General features: G+C 35.5%; 1 protein-coding gene across 4 annotated transcripts in view; it reads left to right on the plus strand.

The window, feature by feature from the left end:
• The window catches only part of RICTOR (RPTOR independent companion of MTOR complex 2), a 126,032-nt gene that overhangs the window by 17,044 nt on the left and 87,028 nt on the right, over positions 1-21,960 (plus strand). For all 4 annotated transcript variants that reach the window (XM_057710240.1, XM_057710242.1, XM_057710241.1 and 1 more), the window contains exon 3: positions 16,397-16,494. In XM_057710240.1, coding sequence (XP_057566223.1) covers positions 16,397-16,494 — 98 coding nt within the window. The remainder of the gene's footprint in view (positions 1-16,396; positions 16,495-21,960) is intronic.

A 21,960-nucleotide genomic window follows, 5' to 3' on the forward strand; every position in this document is an offset into this window, starting at 1 on the left:
AGATACTATTTAATTTTCTGAGCCCAAGTTTTCTTATTTGTGGGAAGGGTTATAACACTCTGGATCTTACAAGGTTATTATAGTGTAAGTATTACATGAGAAAATTTGTTCAAAGACCCTAGCATAGTGTCTGGCAAATGCTAGGGTGAAAACCCAGAAGGCAAATGTTATTAAATAAATAATAATGATTTATCCATTCTTTTAATCATGAACATTTGGTTGTTTGTAGTTTCTTGCTCTTATAAACAATGATTTTGTATATAGTCTTGTACATGAATCCTGGTACTCATACATAAGTTACTGTAGGTCATGTAACTTGGTGTAGAATTACTGCTTATATGAAAAAAAAAGTATATATCATAGTAGCGATATATGAGTTGCTCTTGATCCATACTTTTGTCAACACTTAGGATTATCAGACTTTCATTGAAAATATTTTATTATGAAAATTTTCAAACACACATATATAGAGAAAAAATAGAAGGAACCCTCATGTATTCTTTATCCCACTTCAATTAGTATAAACATAGGGAGCAGTCTTATTTCACTTGTGTATCTGCTTCCTCCCTTTGTGGATAATTTTAAAGCAAATCCTAGGCATATATTATTTCATTTGTAAATACATTAGTGTGTATTTCTAAGGTATAAGGACTTTAAAATATATAACTATAATACTATCAGCACAACTAAGTAAATTAGCAATAATTTCTTTATATTATCTAGTGTTTAGTGTTTAAATTTTCCTAATTGTCACACAGATATCATTTTGAGTCAGGATTCTTATACAAGGTTTACACACTTTTGATTTAATTTTTTTTAATATGTCTGTCACATTGCTTTTCTTTCTACATAATCTGTCTTTGCAATCTGTATTATTTCTTTTGCTTTGCTCTGAAACATCTTGAATAAAATGTGTTTAGGGCTTCATAGGTGGCACAGTGGTTGAGAATCCGCCTGCCAATGCAGGGGACATGGGTTCGATCCCTGCTCCAGGAAGGTCCCACATGCCACGGAGCAACTAAGCCCGTGCGCCACAACTATTGAGCCTGAGCTTTAGAGCCCGTGAGCCACAACTATTGAGCCCATGTGCTGCAACTACTGAAGCCCACACCGCTAGAGCCCGTGCTCCACAACAAGAGAAGCCACGGCAATGAGGAGCCCGCGCACCACAATGAAGACTAGCCCCCACTCATCGCAACTAAAAAGAAAGCCCGCGCACAGCAAAAAAAATAAATAAAATGTGTTTAGATGGTTATGTGTCCTACTTTGAAATTCATTGGGCGTCCTGATTCTAAGTATTTTTCATGTTTTTGAACAATTTTGAAAAGTTCTCAATCTTTGGGTTTTTTGAGTATTGCATCTCCTGCATTTTTTATTTTGTTTAGGAAGTCTTATTAAATGCATGTTAAACTTTCTTACTGTCTTTCTTGTTTTTTAAGTTCTTTCATGTATTTTGTCTCCTTTTTTCTTGAGGATCACGTTATGTATGATATCTTCAGATATATCTTTCAGTTCATTAGTTCTCCCCTCGGCTGTGTTTATTGTTTATCACCCCCCAATTGAGTTTTTAAAATTTCAATCATGATATTTTTATTTCAAGAAGTTCTGCTTGGATGTTTGTAAATTTTGAATCTTATATTTTTGGTCCTTTCTTTCCTTTAAACTAGAAGTTTGCAGTTTATGGCCTGCAAATTTTGCAAGTAAGGTTTACAGATGCTGCATTTGTAAATAGTTTTATTGAGACATAGTCATGCTCATTTAAGTATTGTCTGCAGCTGCTTTGGTGCTAGACTACTGAGTTAAGTAGTTGCGAAAGAGACCTTATAGCTTTCAAAGCCTAAAATATTTAATATGACCCTTAATGGAACAAGTTTGCCAAGCCCCCTGCTTTAGATATATAAAAATTAATTCTTTCATTTGTATTATGTATATGGTAATTCTAGTATTTAAAGTCTTTTTAGATTTTTTTTGTTTATTGTTTCTGTTGATAGTGGCTTGTTTTCATGTTTCTGTCTGTGTTTGTAATTTTTGCTTGTGCACTTAGATTTTTTAGGTTACCCAGGCTAAGGGCTATCTAGTTGGGTGGATGGGTGAGTTGGGATTGTGGTTGATGGTTGAATTTGCTTCTGCTTGCTGTCCAGGAATATGGTAGACCAAGGGCTACTTTAAATTAAAATTCTCACCTTGAGATTATTTTGAATTGTGCAAAAGAATATATCTAAGTTCCAAAGACACTAGTGGTTGGCTTAGAGTCTCAGGGAAGTCTCTTTTTGTTTTGTTTTCAGCTTTACCCAGAGATACTTTTCTTTGCTCTCTGCCTCTGTTGGATGAGTGTTCTTCTCAGTGTATCCTAAGGTCTGACTTTATTCTTGATGGATACCTGGTCTTGCAGTAGTCCAAGGGTAAACTCATACTCCTAAAGTCTTGCACTTAAGCTCTAGAGCAGTGTTTCTCAAACTTTAGTGTTGTTTTGGAGGTCCCTCAGTAATTTGCTACGAAGACTTATGGCAAAAGGATACAAAGCAAAATCAGCAAGGAGAAAAGGTACATTGGGTGAAATCTGGGGGAAATCAGGCACAAGTGTCTAGGATCTTCTCGCAGTGGGGTCACATAGGACATGCTTCATTCTCCCAGCAGTGAATTGTGACAACACATGAAAGATTGTCCACCAGGAAGTTTTGTTAGAGACTTAGCTTGCAGGGTTTTATTGAGGATTTGAGAAGTAGGCAGCCTCTGCCTGGCAGGTAACAAAATTCCAGACATACAGAATGAAATCTGATGTTGAGCATAAACTGTATTGTTTGCATAAATGGTTTAAGCCCAGTGAGCCACTCTTACCAGTTAGGGTGGTAGGAACCCTCCCCAAGTTTGTTTCTGGATGTAAGCCAACGACTAACCTGGCAAGCAGACCTTTTTTAAGGAAAAGCAGTTAGGGCCTGTTAGGTTAACTTTTTCTGCACAAACGTACAAATGAAGCACCTGGGGATGTTGATTTAATGACGAGTCGGATAGGTATGGAAGGGCCCAAGATTCTGAATTTCTAACATGCTGCCAGGTAGTACCCATGTCAGAAGTTCACAGATGTATTTTTGTAGCCAGGCAGTTGCCCTGAAGACCGGAAGTCCTTTTTTCCAATAGTATTTTTATCATAAACAGTAAGGTTTTATTCTTTCTTTTTTTTTTTAAGATTAATGTAGTATTTTTTTAATTAATTTTTGGCTGCATGGGTCTTTGTTGCTGCGTGCAGGCGGGGCTTCTCTTCATTGTGGTGGCTTCTCTCGTACAGCATGGGTTCTAGGCACACGAGCTTCAGTAGTTGCGGCGCATGGGCTCAGTAGTTGTGGCTTGCGAGCGCTAGAGCGCAGGCTCAGTAGTTGTGGCGCGTGGGCTTAGTTGCTCTGTGGCATGTGGGATCTTCCTGGACCAGGGCTTGAACCCACGTCCCCTGCATTGGCAGACAGATTCTTAACCACTGCACCACCAGGGAAGTCCCAAGGTCTTATTCTGAATTGGTAGAAAAGTTTTTTGTTGAGGGTTAAATTCTCTGTGCTGACAAATTTTTTTCCTGGAGTGATATGATTTATTTCTTATTAAACTTTACCCAACTTGAATAAAGAGATCTAAATTTATACTTCAATATTAGCATATTGTGTGTCATTGGGAGAATGGAAGAAGTGACAGTTTCAGTGACTTTGTTATAGAAAAGAATGCAGGATCTGGAATGTCAGTAATGTTAATTGTACAGACCCACAGTCTCTTATCCACAACTTTGAAAAACCAAAAACTGAAAATGAAAGCTGTTTTTCGTAAATAATGTGACTTGACAAAAACCTAACCTGACCTAAACTCATTTGGCAGCAAAACCTGAGCAGAATTGTGTTATCTCCGTGTGTCTCCTTATGTGTTTCATCTAAAAACTATTACTGTATGTGAATACGTAATACTGTCCCTGACCTTGTTGGGGTGGTTAAATCTGTGGGATATTACATTTAAAATTTAAAAATTTTGCATTTCTAAACCTGTCGAACCCCAGCATGTCAGATGAAGGATCATCCAAAGACCCTATAATAGAAGTATAGAAAGCAATTATGTTTAAAAACGCTATCAGAATGCATACATAAAATATAAAAATACTAGTGTGGATCATATTCAGACCTCTTGTTCATGCAGGATATAACCAAAGAAATGTATTGTCATAATAGTTCAGAGCTTTTAAAAGTTAAATTCAAACAGCATTTGTAAATTAACTTTTAGATTTTGATTATTGGTGTTAATGCAGTTATTTGTGCGTGCCCAAGTGAAATGTATGGAAGATAACAAGTAGTAAATTTGTAATTAAAGGACTTGTTTACACTTAAATTATGCAGATCAGTTGTGTATTATGGCATTTTTGCATGATTTCAATGACCATTGACCAAGGTTCATGAAAAAGCTTATCATGAGCTTCCTTCATGCATGGGAATCCGGATTAGCCAATATGTTTTGTCTTGATAATTTTAGGTGAGGTGTATCTTCTTTGATGTATATAAATGATTGTACTTACCCATAAAAAACATGAACAGAATGCTAAATATGGTAATATCTGCAAGGCACTGATTCAGAACTTAGTATACAGAAACAAGATACTGTTGTGATATAGTCTATGTAAGAGGTGCTGAAGATACGTATGCTAAGATGTCTCAATGATATTTGTTAACCACCTGGATGTAATTTTCTAGTTCAGACAATATTACTATTGCCTGAAGAGGGAAATTTTGGAAAATTGATTTTTTTTTTTAAAGGATGAATTAATTTGATTACAGGACATACTGAATTTGAGATAGATCACCAAGCATAAAAACAGAGATTTCTTTAATTGACGATAAAGTATAGAATTGAAATTTTGAGGCATTGTTTATTTAAAAGTTAAAATTGAATTTGTTAGAGTTATGGAGACAGTGAAAACAGAAACCTGAGGGCAAATGGTAGAACTTTAGGTAATATTAAATATAAAACAAGAGGAGGGAATGTAGACCTTTAAGAGAGGTAGGTACACAAGGAGTGGTGAGAAATAGGTACGAAGAGGTCCAAGACAGTGTAATTATAGAAACCAAGAGAGAGAAGGTGAATTTGGTTAGCAGTGGCCAGTAGTATACTATAATGGAAAAGTCAGGGAGTTTGAAAAACTGAGAAGAAATTTTTGCATTGGGGAAATCGTAAACTTTTGTAGAGAACAACTTTAGTGGAGTGCTCGAGTAGATACCTGATTGGTAAAATTTAGATGATGAGGTAAGAATTAATTAAGTCTCAGAGAGAGTTGGTAGAAGAAAGGAGTAATGTCACTTCAAAAATGGTAAACAGTGGGCAGAAGCTTTTTTTTTTTTTTTTTTAAGACAGGTAAAAGCTAGTGAAAGAGACTTAGGGTTAATGAGAAATAGTGACGAATTAATGATGGAATTATTGGAATTAGGCAGTAAGATGTGGAACCAAGAATAGAAATGGAAAAGTTGGAAAATAACATTGTAATAGCATTTTTCAGATTTCTAACCCACACTCAAGTTGTGTCTTGCAGCCAAAGTGTATTTGTAACCTTTGGTCCTTTATTAGTTTCTAAGAGGGAAGTCCTTAATTACATTCATAGAAGCCACCTGTCAGACAAGTGATCTGAACTATAAATAGTCGTTTCGTGAAAAACATGAAAGTAGCTGTACAAGCAAAATGTACAACTAACTTTGTAAATAAATCTAATGGGCTGGGTGTATATAACAATTAATTGTCTCAGCTTTTAGGCACAGCTGTTCTATTCTTTTACAGGGTTCATTTACATAGTGAATTGTTTCAGATAGAAACAGAATTTTTCTCTTATAATGAAAGATTTCTAATTAGGGGACTGGAAACCTGATTTAATAGATTAAGACATAAAAGTTTTAGCAGAATATCCAGTGATTGTAATCTTTATACATTAATTGCTTTTAGTTATTTTTACTATCTTAGAAAATGTTGTTCTAATTGTAGACAGCACTTTTCATACTTTTTTTCTGTAGAAAAATAGCATTAAAATAAATGTCATGACAAAGATTTCTTTAAATCTTTTTTGTAGCCTAGTGAATGGCCTTTGTGTATTCTTTGTGTATACTTTGTACATGTGTACAAAGTAAAAGTGCTATGTGAATTTGGTTACAATTCTGTACTACAGTTATCTCGTAACTAGAGTTATAAGCCCAAACATTCTACTGGTCTCTAATTTTATTGTGAAAAAGGGAAAGAAATGAACTCTAAGAAAGCACTTCATATTTTTTTTTCCCTAACAAGCAGCTCTTCTTCATTTTCCACCGCAAACATCTAAGCCATCTTTATCAGAAAAATCTTTAAAAATTCACAAATTACTTACCATGTAAAAATAGATACTAATGTAATGATTAGAAGATTATTAGGTAAGGTAAATAGGCTTCAGTTCTTTATGTAACTAGTGCAGCCTGGGAACATGATTTCTAGTACTGCCATGGATGTAAATATCAAGATTCTTGGAGGGAGGGGGTGTATAGGGAAGGATCAGGAAGGTGATTTTCTAAAGGTAGATGGCAGGCTCAAATTTCTACCTTTTCTTTCTTTTTGTATTTCTAGACATTGCCATTTAAAATTTTTATATTTGACAAATTTGAATGGGTCAAGGCACTTACATTGCTAATTATATTAAATAGGTTTGTTCTTACCTTAGAAAGTGAGATTCCTTTTCAAAGCAATAGAAAGATGTTACAGTTAGGTTTTGGGGTAGCAAATTTTTTGGTCCTCAGAATTTGAAAAATAGATACATTAAAGCAGCGTGATCTTTCCTATTTGCTCCTCTTTTATATATACTTCTCTACTATAGCTAGTGTTATAATTAAGCATAAGATAGTATTTCCATTGTAAATTTTTGTATTTTAATATTCACAGTGTGACCTGGGGTGTTCAATAAATATTTTTGGGGGTGGCTACCTTGTGTCAAACATTGTTCTAGGTATTAGGATGACATCATAATAGTGAACCAAAGCTGACTTATGGGGAGATAAATGTCAAACAATCATGCAAGTAAATGTATAATTACAAACTGGTATGTACCCTTGAAGTTACATTCTCCCTTGAAAGACAGGCGAGTATAATGAGGTAGAATGCAGGGTGATTGCATATTGCGGAGTAAGATAGACTCTAGAGTCAGATTGCTTAGGTTCAAACCTTAATACCATGTCTGGTATTTATGTTACTTTAGGCAAATGAACTAATGTCTCTAAGACTCATTTTTTAACATGGGGATGATAATAGCACCTACCTTGATGGTTGATATGGAGATTAAAACAGATTTTTCATGTAAAAGTATTACCACAATATATTATATATAATGTACTAATTATTATTTCTGTGTCAGTAGAAATTATTTCATATTTTAATATATTCTTATTTGAAAATGATACAGAAGCTTATTTCATAGAGTAGCTCTTATCTGTTCTTCTAAAGTTCAGATCAAATAATCCAAGGGGATATCAGAATCTAGTTACATGACATTGTAGTAGTCTTTATAGCATGTTTCAAATTTCAGTGTGCATGAGAATCACTGGGGTGCCTCCTACAAATGGCACAAATGTGGGTCACTTTCCAGACGTGTTGACTCTGGAATCAGTATTTCTTGTAATTCATTTATTTCTTAGAAACACAAGTTTGAAAACCACTGGTCTATAAGTCTGTTTCTGATGTGGGCCAAATAGCCATTTATTTTGTCTCATCATTTTAAGGTATAACACATGAGGTGTTTTTTGTCATTATTTGTTTTTGGTGTATATGCTTACTACAAATGGTAAAAAAATTTCCCCTAAATCTATACTTGCTCTAGGATTCCCTACTAGTAAATAGTGTCACACGTCAGTGTATCCAGTCTAGAAGCCTGGACTCATCCTTGATTCTCCCTCTACCTTTCCTTCCAGCTCTAATCCATTATTGATGAAGCTTCTTGCGTGGAAGATTTTTGTAACCTCTATTTAAACTTGCCTTTCTTCTCCCCTACAGTCTTTCTAAAACACAGAGCTGATCATTGCCATCCACTTGCATAAATGTCTTCCTTAGTAATTATCCATTGCCCAAAGATGTCTAAATTTCTTAGTATATCTTATAAGGCTATTGGCATGCAGCTCCACTTTCCTTTATCACCTATCATCTTGTTTTGCTCTTTCCCATCTTATACGCCTAGAAGACTTATTGCTTATGGTCAAGAATCAGTTCCCATGTTAGTCCATCCCCAAATAACTGTCGCACTCTCTTGCTCAGTCTGTCTTTCACCCAGTGTTTATTGACCACCCACTCTGTGCCTGACATTGTTTCCAATGTCTCTATCAAACACCCTTGTTTTATTTTATTCTCATAGTATTACTATGAAGTGTTATATATATCTCCATTCCCATTTAATTTTGATCTCCAGGGCTGAGACCATATCTTATATTTATTAATATTCCTCACCTAAGCAGTTGGCTTCAGTGAGTCCTGAAATGTACAATTGAATAGAACTTAGAAATCTAAATATAAAGGTTATATTTAGATAATATAAATATTATCTCTAGTACAGATCAAAACTACACTTTATAGGATATATTTCTATTTTTAGTTGTGTAAGTAATAAAATGGCTGAATACAGTCTAGAGGGGAAACCTGTGTTCCCACTATACTGTTCCCATTATATAATATTATTGCTATTTTTTTTAGGGAAAACATTTAAGGAAAATCAGGAGGAATATTCTGTCAGTTGAAAGTTAAGGTATTTTAAGCCATTTATATCCATTTATTTTGTGATTTAGTGAAAATAATGATTTCAAATAAATATTATAGAAAATATAAATCTAATTGTTAGTATTATGTATCCATACAACTTTAAAAAATTATTTATTTATTTATTGGCTATGTTGGGTCTTCGTTGCTGCACGTGGGCTTTCTGTAGTTGCGGAAATGGGGGCTACTCTTCATTGCAGTGTGTGGGCTTCTTATTGCAGTGGCTTCTCATTGCGGAGCATGGGTTCTAGGCACACAGGCTTCAGTAGTTGTGGAGTGTGAGCTCAGTAGTTGTGGCGCATGGGCTTAGTTGCTCCGCGGCATGTGGGATCTTCCCGAGCCAGGGCTCAAACCGCTGCATTGGCAGGCGAGTTCTTAACCACTGCACCACCGGGGAAACCCCTCCATACAGCTTTTAATAGAAGTTCTGTTCAAATGAATTGTTAACTATTTCCAGCTGACTTTATTTTCAATGTTTTGTGCCTAGATCAATCCTGGTCTATATCTTACAGTTATATAATGGACATACTTGTAATAAAGCAGTTAAAGACATGGTTTTTTTTCATAGAATTTTAAAACAATCACATCAGTGAACTGGTAGATGTCACATGTTTAATTTATCTACTCAAAGGTAGAAGTGAGAAACCTCAAGAAGGCCCTTTTTGCCCCCCCTGCCCACCACCATTAGTGTTTTTACCTTTTTCCCCTTGATATCATTCAAAATGAGCGATCCTTTGGAATTATAGGAAAAAAAGGTATATTTTTGTAAAAATTGAGAAAGGAATGTGTGAAATGAGGTAATTTTAAATCCAGAGTTGAAGTGGAGGAAAAGAGATCTGGGGACTTCCTAGGTGGCGCAGTGGTTAAGAACCCGCCTGCCAATGCAGGGGACACAGATTCGATCCCTGCTCCAGGAAGATCCCACATGCCAATGGAGCAACTAAGCCCGTGTGCCACAACTACTGAGCCTGTGCTCTAGTGCCTGTGAGCTACAGCTATTGAGCCCACGCGCCTAGAGGCCATGCTCCGCAACAAGAGAATCCACCACAGTGAGGAACCCACACACCACAATGAAGAGTAGCCCCTGCTCACCACAACTAGGGGAAGCCTGTGTGCAGCAATGAAGACCCAAAGCAGGGAGGGAGGGAGGGAGGAAAGGAAGGAAGGAAGGGAGGGAGGGAGGAAGGAAGGAAGGAAGGAAGGAAGGGAGGGAGGGAGGGAGGAAGGAAGGGAGGAAGGAAGGATGGATCTGAATCCCTGGGTCACTGGGAAGACAATGTTAAAATGTTACAGATTAGCGGAAGCTGCCTTAACCTCTTCCTACCTTATTGTATTGATAAGAGTAGGACATGGGGACAAGAACTCAACAAAACTATTCTCTTCCAGTCTCTGGGAAAAGAAGAGAAAAGATCTAGTTGTAAGAAAATTTTACAGTCATTGAATTTTAACTATCTATACTTATGGTGGTCATATCATTTATAATACAACCTGAGATACTTTGTGAAGTGAAAGGAGGTGGTATTAATAATTACACTGGCACATTAGGTGTAAATTAGAACCTAGGCAGATCAGATATGTGTTCTGTCATAACTGCTGCGATAGTGGTGCAAAGAATGTATCATGAGAACATAAAGAAGGGAGCTTGTAGGTTACGGAAAACCCTTACACATCTGAGCAAGACTTCTAAAGAATGAGGATTTCCTCCAAATTGGATAGGGAAACAAAGAGCATGCCAGGCTGAAGAAATCTAGTGCCATCTTGCTGTGTAGTCTTCTTACCTCTGTACGAATCATTCCCTCTCAAGAGGTGCTTCATGTCCATCATTCTTCTAAAGTAGCCCTACAAAAGTGTTCAGTTTTCAGTATGATAAGCCTAACATTTAAGAAAGTTATAACTAAACTGATTTATTTGCAGTAGTAATTGATAGGTTTTTCCTTGCGAATCTCTACTACAGTATTTATACTTAAAATACACTAATGATTAAAAGAAGGTTATCTGCTGCAGTTGCTTGAGAGGAAAAATTATTATTTTCAGTATGTGAGGGTAGATAATACTTGTTTTGCATTCCAGATTGTTACACCAGAACAAATGGATGAAAATTACAAAGGTACAGAGTTTAGCATCAGTATAAGAGACAATTTTGTACTACTGTGTCAAAGATGGAATAGGCTCTTCTATGAAGTTTTGAGTTCCTCTGCGTTAGAGGTAAAAGGAAGGCCCTTTTCCCAGGATGCTATCGTTGGGATAGATCCTTTCCCTACTGAATTATATAACTCTTTAATATTAATAATTGTTAGAATTTCAGGAAATGTTAGAGAAATAGTTTGAAGCAGTGCTTCCTTAACTTTTGGACCTGTGGGTAAAGATGAGAAGATGTATTTCCAGTGTCCCTGCTGGTGGAGGAGACAGATTTGCTGCTGGCTTTTACAAGGGTAATACCAAACCATAGTTATTGCCATATACTTTTAATTCTTTATGTCTGCTCACAGTCATAGATAATATTAAAGATATTGTTAAGTACATGTTAGATTTATGAAGTCATGTTTAATTTTAAATTCTTATGCAACCAACTTTTCTAGCTTGTTGCTTATTAGCATTTGTTCATGTGTATTCACAAATAAATCACAAAAAATATTGTTCAGCTCTGCTCCCACTCCCAATTCCTGACATTTTCAAGAAGGCAAATAAGACAATAAAGTTTTTACTTCAAAAAATGAGCATAAAAGTAATGCACTAGAACATGTAACCAAAACTCATTACTTTAGATGCACTAATATGTAAATTAAACATTTACTTGGGCTAGCCACATAACTTTCACATGATTGATTGATCCATAAAAATTGCTTTTGCTAAGCAAATGACTAATTTTAATTATAGTTGCTATTTATTGACTGTCTATGGGCTAGGCACTGTGCTGAGTAAGTTGCACCTCACACCTTGTAACAATGCCTTCAAGGTTAGGTAATTAGTACATTCACTGTAGATATGACAAAATAGATGCCTGGGAGGTCTAGTGACATAGTCAAGGGTACATGGTTTGTAGGTGATTAAGCTAGATTTGAATCCAATTCTTTTTTATTTCAGCGTTGTTCTTTCTATTATTCCCAAACAGATGTATGCCACTAGTTTTTGGTCATTAATCTAGTATGTGTACTTGAAACTAAGTTTGTTTAAAAATCAATTTTATGCTGTATATTTATTGACAGGTAAAGGTATTAATATGATTTTTTGCAGCATGTTACAAAGCAGTATATATTGAAAACGTTTTGAAATAAATGCATGTTTAGTCACGCATATATATATATATACATACATATACATGTGTGCATGTGTGTACGTGCACACATGTGGAGAATTAAACTGAAGGGGGAATGAATATATGTATGTATGTGTCTGTAGATGTATAGAGATATAGATAAGAGGTTTCTTTACTGTAGTTTTCTCTTGGTGGTTTTCTGTATTTATATGTGTATCTATGTATGCATGTATGTGCTTATATTAAATTGCTGAGTATTGACTATAGTTATTTCATTACCTCCAGAGTCAGTCATTGGGAACACGCATAGGACTTACAAGTTACACAATAAGAGGAAAAGAGCAACTGTAATTTTAGCAGTTCTTTTGTGTTTTGCTTCCTTACAATTGAATGGTTGGCCATCATCGCCAGCTAGCCACAATTTTTTTTTTTTCTCTTTTTTCTAGTCACATTTTTTTTATTTCTTTCTTGTTCCCTTAAGTCAGTTCTGGGCTAAACTACTGGGTTTCAAGAAAGCCTAGTGGATTATCTCACTTTTGCTTTATATCAATACTTCTCACACAGCACAATTTTGGAGAGGCTAAACTGGAAACATTAAGTGAGAGTAGGAAGAAATAAAGAGAGGTAAACTTCTCCTTAAATTTTCTCCCCTTCCCCCTCAATGAAAAGCAGGCTGATCTCAGCTTGCTCATTTCTGACTGTCTAGGGTAGGAGTTGGCAGTCTGCAGCCATGTCTGTTTTATTGAAACATAGCCACATTCATTTACTTCTGTATTTTCTACTGTTGCTTTCTTGGTTACAACAGAAGAAGAGACTTTATGGCCTAAAATACTTGCTATCTGGGCCTTTTTTATTAAAAAGTTTCCGTACTCCTAATCTAGTATGTAAGGAAGAAACCAGGGACTGCTCGTTTCATTACCAGGGGCTCTTTACCCTAATATTTCAAGTTAGAGTTCCCCATAGGAACATTGTAGCACATGAACATTACGTAGTATATCATGTCTAAAATGGCCCTAAATACTATTATTGAATTGGTCTGGTAAGTAACATAGTTTCTGGGAGGAAACATGTTCTGTTTTTCAGGAAATATATTAGGAAACTTTGAAATTCTTCCATATTCCAATTCTAGTTGGGGGTTCCTGGTAATTAATTATATAAAAGACAAAGGGGTGAGGAGGGGAAAGAAGAAAGGCTGATTCATTTTGATTTGGATTGACGACACCACCTGCATTATAGTGTGTTAGGTTCATTTTATGCCTGTATTATTCATCAGGCAAACATTTGACCCAATATTGGCTTTTCACCACCTGTCAGTTTTCATAGTGTGTGCATAGGGGTTGTGGTGGTGGTTGTTGATTATCAGTTTTCTTCCATTTGTATGTAAGGTCCAGTAAGGAAGGATCTACCTTGCTCATTGATATATTCCCGGTACCTAAAACAGTACCTGACCATATAGGTGTTCAGTGAATACTTCTTGAATGAATGAACTTAGACTTCAGCTTTTATTTTTGTCACAAAATTGCAGCTTTTCAAAAATGTCTGCAGTCAGTTTGTACCTAGAAAATAGGCAGTAATTAGAAATGTGCAAGCCTTTGTGAAGAATATATCTTTAGACTAATCATCTTAACTATTAGTCCTGTCACATTACATAGTAGTAACTGTATCCTCACTTAAGTGAAACTGTTTGATGCCTGACAATTTAATTATAAATTGTTGTAAAATGGTTATGTTATATATTTCTGTTAGGTGAATTTCACACTAACTTTAAAGATCCTTAACTCTGGCTTTGCAGACTACTGTTAAGTTCTGAATTACAGTAAGAGTTGTTATAAAAATTGTGTTAAGTTCTCAAATATAGTTAAATCATTTAAAAGTCATTGGCTTACTTATAATTTTTCTTCCTTAGTGTCTCCAAACAGATAGCATTTATAACAAAACGATATTACTAAATGCTGACAGCGATCTGTTCATGGTCTCTTGCAATTTTTTTTAATGAGCTCTGATCCCACCCAATGATGAGCTGTTCTCATTCCACATTTAAAGTAACCTAAAAGAGTCACTAATTATAAAGACATACCCTAAACCACTTAAAATTAGATTGAATTTCATTGGAGTTAAAAATATATATATTCAAAATTTGTAGGAAATGCTCTGAAATGAAATGAAATGAATGGTCTGAGCATGTAGCAATTTCACAGTGATTGGAAATAACTGGAATATGCAATATGCTTAATAGTTTGACACTAACCAGTTCGTGGCTGTCATGGCTTACATTGAATATAACAATGGTGGAAGGTAGGCAGATGCAAGCTAAATTTATAGAACAATGTGAGCAGTTTCATTTGCTGAGGAAAACACTAATTCAAAACAAATAGCCCCTTAGTTTTGTGTTAACAGATAAATATCTCAAAGGAAGTCATAATAGCTCTTAAACTAAAATATCAGTAATGTGACAGATTTTTTTTTCTTCTTTACATTGTGCTTTTGTTTAAAGCAAATAGGATGTGGAATATATTAATAGAAAAATAGCTTGAAGAATATTGACACTCTATTCCAAGGATTGTCAAACTACCAACCACAGGGCAGTTTCTGGCTTTGGCCTGTTAGTGAAGCAAGTGAGCTAAGAATGGTTTTTACATTTTAAAAGCTTTTTTTTTTTCATTCAGTGTTTTAAAGATGTTGCTCCACTGTCTTCTTATTTGCCTTCTTTTCCATAAGAAATTTGTCATTCTCTTTTTTCCTCTGTATGTAACTTGTCTTTTTTTATCTGGTTGCTTTTAAGACTTTTCTCTACCAGTGGTTTTGAGCAATTTGATTATGATGTGCCTTGGTCTAGTTTTGGTCCTGTTTCTTGTGCTTGGGGTTGATTGAGCTTCTTGGATTTATTGGCTTATTTTGATCAAATTTGGAAAGTTTTCATCTATTATTTCTTCAATTCTTCTATCCCCTATTTTTGTCTTCTGAGGACTCCAGTTACACATATTGTAATTGTGTTAGGCTGCTTCAAGCTCCATAATTCGCTGATGGTCTTTTCACTTATTAATTTTTTTCCTCAGTTACATTTTGAATAGTTTTTATTGCTTTGTCTTCAAAGCTATTTTGCTTTTATTCCCATCCAGTACATTTACATCTGAGACCTTGTAGTTTTCCTCTCCAGAAACTGTATTTGAGTGCTTTTTACACTTTTTATGCCTCTCCCTGAGTTTTTGAACATACAGACTACGGTTATAAAAATTGTTCTAATGTCCTTTTCTACTGATTCTAACATGTATGTCGGTTCTGGGTCATTTTCAGTTGATTAATTTTTCTGCTTACTATGAGTCATGTTTTCCTGCTTCTTTGCATGTCTGATGATATTTGGATGCTAATCACCGTAGATTTTGCCTCATTAGGTATTTCCTATTTTTTCTGTTCTTATGATTCTTCTTCAGCTTTGGTCTGAGACACAGTTACTTGGGCACAGTTTAATTCTTTCAGATCTTGCTTTAAAGATTTGTTAGGTAGGATCAAAGAAATGTTTAGTCTATATCTGATTGTTCCCCACTACTGAGCCAAGACTTTTCTGAATACTCTAACCAATGCCCCATGCACTGTTAAGGTTTTCAACGTGGCCATTAAGAACAAGCACTACTCCCTGTCCTGTATGAACACCAGGCACTCATATTCCCTTTAATTCTTTCAAGTGATAATTTCCTCACACACATGCACCAATTATTGCTATACTGACTATGTAAGGGGTCCGTTTGCAGATGTCCAGTGTTCTCTCTCTGTGCAGTGCTCTCTTCTGTAAGACTTTTTGGTCTTCTTGGATGCTGAACTCTGTCTCTTCAGCTCAGACAGTTTGCCTGGGTTTCTCCTCTCAGCAACAAGGCCTGGAAATTCTCCAAAGACAGTAAGATGGGGCAATTGTAGGGCATACTTTATTTCTCATTTCTCAGAGATTATTTTTCTTTACTTCTTGGTGTCCAGTGTCTTGAGAACTGTCGTTTTACATATTTTATTCAGCTTTTTGGTTGATTCAAATAGGACAGTATTATTGGTGCCTGTCACTATTGTGCCAGTACACTGTGGCCAGAAGTGAAAGTTGTGCTTGGGGTTGGGGTTGAAATTTAAGAATTAGTGGTTGAATAATTCCAGGTGATGATACACATAGTTGGACCACAGGTGTAAGTGGAGTAGAGATGTGAAGGTCATTCAGTGAGTAATCCACATGGACTTTGAAGTCTCCTAAGTAGATAGATTTGAGATAGTGTGTAAGACTTTAAAAAACCAAGAACCAAAGTTGTGAAGTTTTAATACTGCATGTTTTGTGTGTTTGGTTAAGAAAATACTCTTTAAAATTATGTTAAATTGTTTTGTCTGTTTTAGAACCTTCTGCGAACTTAAGGGAGATTCTCCAAAATGTGGCCAAATTGCAAGGAGTATCAAATATGAGAAAGCTAGGCCATCTGAATAATTTTACTAAGGTAAGTAACTTCATTCTTTATATTGTCATCTTAAATTCTTTTTCCTTGTTGTACTTACTAGGTGCTTCCTTGACCACCATTAACAAGAAATTCTTGAGTATTCCTTCAGTGCTTTCCTCTGCTGCTTCTCATGGATTTTTGTCATATGTTTTTAAATTTAAAAGTATATTTGAATAATGGGAAGTATTATATTCTTGTTGTAAAAAAATTTGGTAGGTTCAGAAGAGAATAAAAAAAAAAAACCACAGAAGTCCATAATTCATTCTCTATTATCATTCACATAATGATGTATTTCTTTTGCCTTTTTATATTCATTTTTATGTGATATTATATGATAAATATATTTGTACATAAGTATGTGTGTGTTGCATTTCATAGGTGTAATAATTTCCGGAGAAATATTACAGCTTCCTCTGTCTTTCCCTGGTACTCTATTCCCATTATCTGGTTCTCAATTAGAGCTCAGGATAAATGTAGGGCCCTTGTCCCAAATAAATATTGACTTGATCTCTATTAGCAGCCAAGAATTCATGAGTTTGATAGATGGATTGGTATGCTTTTGAGCCTGGTAATGCTGGACAGCCAACTCTTGGAATCACTGAAATGCCTGTTATTTGAGGTGATGCCATAAATAGATAACAGAATGCCTTCTTTGGGAAAATTTTTTTTGCCTTTTTAGTTTACTAAATATAAACTGTTCTACATTTCTTTTTATTTTTAAATTTTATTTTATGGAAGTACAGTTGATTTACAATGTCATGTTAGTTTCAGGTGTAGAGCACAGTGATTCAGATTATATACATACACGTATATATATTCTTTTTCAGACTCTTTTCCCTTATAGGCTATTACAAAATATTGAGTATCGTTCCCTGTTCTACATTTTATTTTTTATTTATTTTTAAAAAGTATTTATTTATTTATTTGGCTGTGTTGGGTCTTAGTTGCGGCATGTGGGATCTTCGTTGTGGCACGTGGGATCTTGCGTTCGGACATGTGGGCTCTTTGTTGCGGTGGGCTTCCTCTAGTTGTGGCACATGGGCTATAGAGTACGTGGGCTCAGTAGTTGTAGTATGCAGGCTCTCTAGTTGTGGTTGGTGGGCTCCAGAGCACACAAGCTCAGTAGCTGTAGTGCATGGGCTCTCTAATTGTGGTGCACAGGCACCAGAGCATGTGGGGCTCAGTAGTTGTGGCATGTGGGCTCTCTAGTTGTGGCACATGGGTTTAGTTGCCCCATGGCATGTGTGATCTTAGTTCCCTGACTAGGGATTGAACCCACATCCCCTGCATTGGAAGGTGGTCCTTAACCACTGGTGGACCAGGGAAATCCCATTCTACATTTTATTTTTTAATTTATTTTTATTTTTCATAAATTTATTTGTTTTTTTTTTGGCTGCGTTGGATCTTTGTTGCTGTGCACAGGCTTTCTCTAGTTGTGGTGAACAGGGGCTACTCTTCATTGTGGTGCGCGGGCATCTCATTGCAGTGGCTTCTCTTGTTGTGGAGCATTGGCTCTAGGTGTGTGGGCTTCAGTAGTTGTGGCTCACGGTCTTAGTTACTCGATGGCATGTGGGATCCTCCCGGACCAGGGATTGAACCCTTGTCCCCTGCATTGGCAGGCAGATTCTTAACCAGTGCGCCACCTGGGAAGTCCTATTCTACGTTTTAAATGTAGGATAATTGTTTGTTCTAACCCTTTACTATTCAAAGTTGATTCATAGACCAACAGCATTGGTGTCACCTTGGAGCTTGTTTGATATGTAGGATTTTCAACCCCACCCCAGACCTACTGAATGAGAATCTACATTTTAATGAATATCTCATGTGATTTTGGGTGTACATTAAAATTTGAGTGGCACTGTTTTAATCCTTGCAAAATGTTTAATTCTTTGCTACCTGGTAGTTAGACTGTGGCTTGGATTTGATTTTATTTCATAGAAATAGAAGGGGATGAGAATATAGTCACTATGTAACAAAATTTTTTTTTCAATATGGTGTTGTGTAATAAATATTTACAAAATAGACTAGTTTTTTTTTTTCTTCTTCTCATAGTTAGGGAAACATACACATGCACTTATTTTTTCTTAGTGAAACTTTGAAATTTCTGGCATTTTATTTTTATATAACAGATGAGAAAATTATTTTGTATGAGGGAATGACAAAGTGATTTTTTAAAAACAACTTTCAAAAACGTTGAATAAGTGCTTGTGAAGGAGTTTTCAGAAGTATCCCTGTGTATGTTTTCATTTTTATGAATGTAATGAAAATCTTGAAATATATTTCTTCAGTGTGCTAGTGAAATAATGTCAAGTTTTTAAGACCTAGAGTTATTCCAGGGTTGCAAATTGCATCTCCTGGTTTCACTCCCTCTATTAAATTTCCCAGTTTCACGTCATCATTCTTCACGCAACTCTAATAGTAATACATCTTACCACTTGCCTAGATTTAATTGTTAAAAATAATTAATAGAGGTATATGTCCTGTTTGAACTCATGGTTCCTGTCATAATGTGGTTGACACCTAGACAGGTAATTCCACATCTCTTGACAACTAGGATTTTGAAAGTTGGGAATGAATGTAAGAATGGCAGTGATTTCTGTTACTTCGTTTTGGCACCAGAATGGATCCTAAAGCAGTCTCAAAAATCTAGAGCAGCGCTCTGCAGTAGAAATACATGAGCCACATATGTAATTTTAAATTTTCTAGGAGCCACACTAAAAAAGTAAAAGGAAATGTGAAATTACTTTAAATTTATATTTTCTTTAATCCAGTATACCCACATTATTATAATTTTATGTAATTAGTATAAAATATTAATGATATATAATTTTTTCATACTAAATCTTTGAAATCACGTGTGTATGTTATGCTCATAGCACGTATCAGTTCAGACTAGCCATATTTCCACGCTCATAGCCACCTGTGTGTGGCTAGTAACTACGAACCATAATGGACAGTGCACATACAGAACTTTTTGGAATAGGAGTGATTTAAACACCTATTTCTAGGAATCTGTTGGACAGCTCTTTCTTTTTCCCTTCTCTATTCTCCATTATTTCAACCTAGATCCCAGTCTCTTGTGGGTTAAGGTCAGTTTCCCTCTCTCCCTTTTTCCCTCCTCCCTTTCTTTGTTTCTTTTTGAATTTTTCCCATAGTATTTCACTAAGTTGTTGCCTCTAGTTGGTCTCTCCTTGATTTGTGTTCTCCCAGTCTCTTCTCCCATTTCTCCTTCCCTCTTCTCTCCTCCTCCCTTTTACCTCCTTCCCTGCTTCCTCTCCTCTCTCTTCACCCTTCCCCTGTTCCTCCTTACTTCCCTCTTTCTTCTCTCCTTTCCTTCTGCTGTTGTTCTGTATAGAAGGATACTTCTCTGTAATGAAGGCTCTAGGCTTTTGAGCTTTTTGTATTCTTGTTTGTTTTTTGTTTGCCATATCCTTTGTTTACAGTTTTCACATTTCTTTCTGGCTCTGGTGTCAGCTTGTAGCAGCCCTTTTATTTGCTGTTTTAAATTATTTATGGATTTAAAAATCAGATAAGCATACTTACTAGAATTTTTCTGCAATATGAGGGACTAACCCTTGGGTCAGGGTGTGAGGGGCTGTTCAGTTAGTAAAGTTTATGAACATGAGACTTGATAAAAACTGATTTGGCTGCCTGGTGATACAGTGAGAAAAGCATGAACTTCAGATCAAGTATATGGGGGCAGTCTTGGGCAGATTTCTTTACTCAGAGATAATTTTGCTGCAGTTAGAGGGAAGGTCGCAGTACAGTGCCTGGCACATAATATGTACTCCATAACAGATAATGCCTTACAACCTAAGGTTTATGTTTTGTTTTCTTTTGCATTTTTTGCCACTTTTTAGGCATTTTTGTTGACTCTAAAAAGGTGAGTCTGCTTAATAGCTTGAGTTGCAGATCAGTAAGTTGTTACTGTAACACGGTTTTTCAACATGAGCAACATTGACATATTGGGCCAGATAATTATTTGTTTTGGGAAACTGTCTTGTTCATTGTAGTGTGTTTAGCAGCATCCCTGGCCCCTACCCACTAGCTGCCAGTAGCACACCTCCACCAGTTGCCACAAGCAAAAATGTCTCGAAGCATTGGCAGATGTTTCCTAGGGGACAGAATCAGCCCTGGTTAAGAGCTACTGCTGTAAATAAAAGTCTGTAGGTTTTATTATAAAAGTGCTCCAAATCCCTAGCACAAAATAAATGCTTATTGAATTTAATCATAATATAATGTGTCTTTGAAATCTATTTTGTTGGCAAGCTAAAGTAATAAATATTTACAGAGCTGGTATTCTTTTAAAATCTGTAAGTTCATTTACATACAGAGTAAAATTTAGAAGTCCTTAGAAATCTCTAAGAATAGCTCTATAGAATAAGAAAATAAGAAACAGGATTTTGACTCCAGGAGACTAGTTAGACAGGAGTTGTTTGGTCACCCTTTACTCTGTTCCCATAATAGGTTATATATGAGTCTACTAAATTTTATCTGTTCTTTTGTTATTATTTATTGTGTGTTACTATCTTATTAAACCAAGTTTACTAAACACGAGCAATATGTTGTATTTATGTTTTTTACTCTTATATCCCTCTCTTCCCCAAATTCTGGCACAAAAGTGTTTAATTAAAGGTATTGTATTACATTGGGGTGATTTTACAGTGTAAGTAACAGTTTTTGTTGTACTAGCATTTGTTTTGTTATTAAGTACAACTTGCCTGTTAGCATTAAGTTAATTTAGTAGATCAGTGGGGCTAAAATGTTGTAGAGGGTGGACTTTATCTCCAAAATTAAACCTCCTTTTAAGGTATGAAGAGAGCATGCTAGTGATGTGATCCTAGAACCATGTGAATGTCACACACCCATGCTTGCCTTCTGACATCATTTCACTAGATAGAGTAATGCGTATAACAAGCTGCTGATGAATATAATCTTAGTATTCTATTTTTAAAACTAACAACATGCTCATAATCTAAAGACCTGTTTTTAAAGATGAAAATATTTTAGCTCTTTTATATTTTCAAAGTCCTCTTTTCCTGTGTTTAATCTCATATAGTAAAAGCTCCAGAAGAATCTTTATTTTGTTCTGTTTTAAAAAAAACTTCAAAATTATATGTTAAGTATAAAAATTTAACTGGTACTAAACACCTACAATAAAAAGTGAAATTCTTCTTTCACATCTTCCCATTCACCTCCTCATCCTGACAAAAATACCATTCCTCAAAGGTAACCCCTCGAAGATATTTATTCTTCTCTGGTATAATTATAAATGTGTGTGTGTGTATTTCAGTGAGTTGTGAGAATTAAATAAGCTAAACAAAAAGAAGTTTGTAATATAATGCTCAGTTTATTTACCATTTATTGTATGTATACATAAAGGTTTTTTCAATGAGATCTTGAGATTTGATTCGTAGTTTGCACTTTTTCCACTTCCCAATATATCAGAGTCCTTTCCTTTTCTGC

Source organism: Hippopotamus amphibius, chromosome 15 (genome assembly GCF_030028045.1).
Source record: "Hippopotamus amphibius kiboko isolate mHipAmp2 chromosome 15, mHipAmp2.hap2, whole genome shotgun sequence".
Taxonomy (NCBI): Eukaryota; Metazoa; Chordata; class Mammalia; order Artiodactyla; family Hippopotamidae; genus Hippopotamus; species Hippopotamus amphibius.